Source organism: Gracilinanus agilis, chromosome 6 (assembly GCF_016433145.1).
Source record: "Gracilinanus agilis isolate LMUSP501 chromosome 6, AgileGrace, whole genome shotgun sequence".
In the NCBI taxonomy this organism is placed as follows: domain Eukaryota; kingdom Metazoa; phylum Chordata; class Mammalia; order Didelphimorphia; family Didelphidae; genus Gracilinanus; species Gracilinanus agilis.
This window is the reverse complement of record NC_058135.1, coordinates 274,534,492-274,537,514: the sequence shown is the minus strand read 5'-3', so window position 1 is coordinate 274,537,514 and position 3,023 is coordinate 274,534,492. Positions and strand designations below refer to the sequence as shown.

Genomic DNA, 3,023 nt, shown 5'->3' with positions numbered 1-3,023 from the left:
GTACTCATTTGTACATTTTTGTTTAACTTATAATATGTTGGTGTGATATTGATCATGACTGCCTTTTTATATGTCCCTAAGACATGTTTTTAATAAGATCTTTAACTTTATGTTTTTTCTCCTTAGCAACCAATATCAAGCATACTGTTCTAAACTTAGATCACTTTTTTCTATTTGAAAATGGTATATCTTTACTCATTCCCCATCCCAGAACACCTTTGCTGTTGACCAAGAATCATCAAAGGTCAATGACCGCAGATAAAAAAATTACATATTTAGGTTCTTTTAGTATCAGAGATTTAATCCAATGAGGCATGAAGGTCTGTTGTTCACTTGTTTCAGTAATTTCTGATTCTTCATAACTTCATTTGTAGTTTCTTTGGCAAAGATACTCTAGTGGCCTGTAATTTCCTTCCCCAACTTATTTTACATATAAGGAAACTGAGACAAACAGGATTATATAACTTGTCCAGGGTCATACAGCTAGTACATTTCTAAGACCAGTTTTGAACTCAGGTCTTCCCGACTCCCAGTCTAGGCCTTTATTCACTCCACTACCTAACTGCCAACTTAGGAAGTTAGGTATCATTTGATCACTACCTAACAGCCCATTTATATAGTTCCATATCATCTAATCCTTTGGTAGATTAATTAAGAATTCATTTTCTAACTAAGCTTTTGTTTGGTAATTAAATAATGGGGGGATGAAGTAACTGGTTGTTGAAATGATGAAGGCTCATAAGGATGTAGCTTTATTATCGAGGCCTTTTTCAAATGTCTCTTACCATTTAAAGCATTCTTTGAGTCTCAGAGGGACAAACTTTTAATTTATTATTTCTACTTAGTCTCCTTTATATAAACATTCTTAGTAAGGGTAAAAAAATGATTCCTTGTCTAAATTCCCAATTTATTTGAGGCAAAGAGAAGACAACATATTCATATGTACCTTCTTCAGAATTAATCTCCACTACTCCTGTCTATTTATTCATTATCTCAAGACACTTCAATGACCTTGTGATTTAAGTAGTCTTCCAGAATTTTACATCTAACATCCAGCCTTTGACTTTTTTCCCCTCCTAAGTAAATAGTGAACAAAGGCAGAGATTTGGAGTAGAAGTCTTTCTCTGCTATCATTTTGCAAGGAAACATGCCCACATTATTTATCTGTTTGGTTTTGTTGTTGTTTTTTGGCTAGAATTAAATTCCCAACTATCTCATCCATTTGGAGTAACTCTTCCTTATATTAATATGTATTTTATATGGAATATTATCTTTTAGATTATTGGGAAAAATCCCCTCTGATTCCCTTCCCTACAGAAAACAAATATTGTTTAGAATTCTTTATTTTTCAACAGAAATTGATGATCTACTCCACAATCTCCTCATAGCATTTTTTACTTCAGTGTTTCTAAAAGTATATATCAAAGGATTTAACATGGGAGTCAGTATGGTATAAAATATTGCTACATTTTTGTCAAAAGAAAATGTAGAAGGAGGCCGTGCATACACAAAAATGCATGGGGCAAAGAACATGACAACCACTGTGATGTGGGAGCCACAAGTGGAGAGGGCTTTGCGTCTGGCCTCTGTGCCATATGTCCTCAGGGCATGCAGGATGACTCCATAAGAGACAAGCAAAAGAGAAAAAATTATAATACAGAAGAGCCCACTGTTGGCCACAACCATGAAACCATGGACATGAGTGTCGGTACAAGCCAATTTCAGCAAAGGATACAAGTCACACATAAAGTGATCGATCACATTGGGACCACAAAAGGGTAACGGGATAATGAAGGACACTTGGATAGTGGAATGAAGAAAGCCTCCTGCCCAGGCCACTCCCACTAGAAGCAAACACAGCCGTCGATTCATGATGGCCACATAGTGCAAAGGCTTGCAGATGGCCACATAGCGGTCATAGGCCATGGCTGAGAGGATGATCACTTCAACACCTGCAAGGAAGTGCTCAGCAAAGAGCTGTGTCATACATCCTCTAAATGAGATCGTTTTCCTCTCATAGAGGGAATCTACTATCACTTTTGGAGTAATGACAGATGAGAAACAGGCATCCAGGAAGGAAAGAAAGGATAGGAAGAAGTACATAGGTGAGTTCAGAAGAGAAGGTGTACAGAGGATGGTCACCACAATAAATAAATTTCCCCCCAGAGTTGTGAGATAGAAAAACAGAAATATTACAAATATTATTGTCTGCATGTCTGAATTCTGAGAAAGTCCCACGAGGATGAACTCTGTCACATGGCTTTGATTTTCCATGATTAGGTGGGTTGAGTGTCTTGGAGATCACAGAGTATCTGGGGAGAGAGAGAGAGAGAGAGAGAGAGAGAGAGAGAGAGAGAGAGAGAGAGAGAGAGAGAGAGAGAAAAGAGAGAAAGAGAATTTTTCTAATTATCCAACAGACTTGACATTTGAAACAATCAAAATCAGAAGATCATTGAGAAATGTTTTCTACAACTTCCCTGGCAAACAGAGGCATGTTTCTGTTGTTATTCACTAAGAAAAAGATAGAGGAGTCAATCAAAATATGTGCCTATATGATTTTTCAGTGTTATAGCCATATTTTATACAAACATATAGATAGAACATCATGAATATTAGGTAGAATATAGAAGAAAGAGAAATGAGAGGGGCAGCATCCAAACTTTCATTAAACACAGAGATAGATAAACTGTTGGAGTATGAATGCAAATTAAAACAAATCATTTTTACTTGATTTATTTGATAATTTTTTTTCTTATATAAGAAATACATTACTTCTTTCACAATGTAGCCAGTAGTTTGCCCTTGTAAGAGGAAAAGGCTGACCTCCCCATCATGGAATTCATTCATCAAATTCAGATTTATATTACTTATCACCAGATATATAACATATATTTTGGAGAGCAACTTGAATTTTCCAAATATTTCCAAACCATCCAATACATTTCCATGTATACACTGGTGTGTGTATATGCATGCATATGCACATGTATACCTACACATACATACATGTGTATATATACATG

At 35.9% G+C, this 3,023-nt stretch overlaps 1 protein-coding gene across 2 annotated transcripts; it reads right to left on the bottom strand.

The window, feature by feature from the left end:
* Positions 1–1,341: 1,341 nt before the first annotated feature.
* LOC123253007 (olfactory receptor 4C15-like) lies at positions 1,342–2,426 on the bottom strand. Of its 2 annotated transcripts, XM_044682272.1 has the most exons (2): positions 2,416–2,426; positions 1,342–2,260 (listed from the first exon to the last, which is right to left on the bottom strand). In XM_044682272.1, the coding sequence occupies exons 1-2, from the start codon at positions 2,424–2,426 to the stop codon at positions 1,342–1,344; spliced, it is 930 nt and encodes a 309-aa protein (XP_044538207.1). The 2 variants fall into 2 exon arrangements, with proteins under 2 accessions (XP_044538207.1, XP_044538208.1); XM_044682273.1 differs by lacking the exon at positions 2,416–2,426 and having other exon boundaries at positions 1,342–2,283.
* Between the last annotated feature and the right edge of the window lie 597 nt (positions 2,427–3,023).

Coding starts and splice junctions, on each gene's coding strand:
- LOC123253007 (XM_044682273.1), bottom strand. CDS start 2,274: ATGGAAAATCAAAGCCATGTGACAGAGTTCATCCTCGTGGGACTTTCT.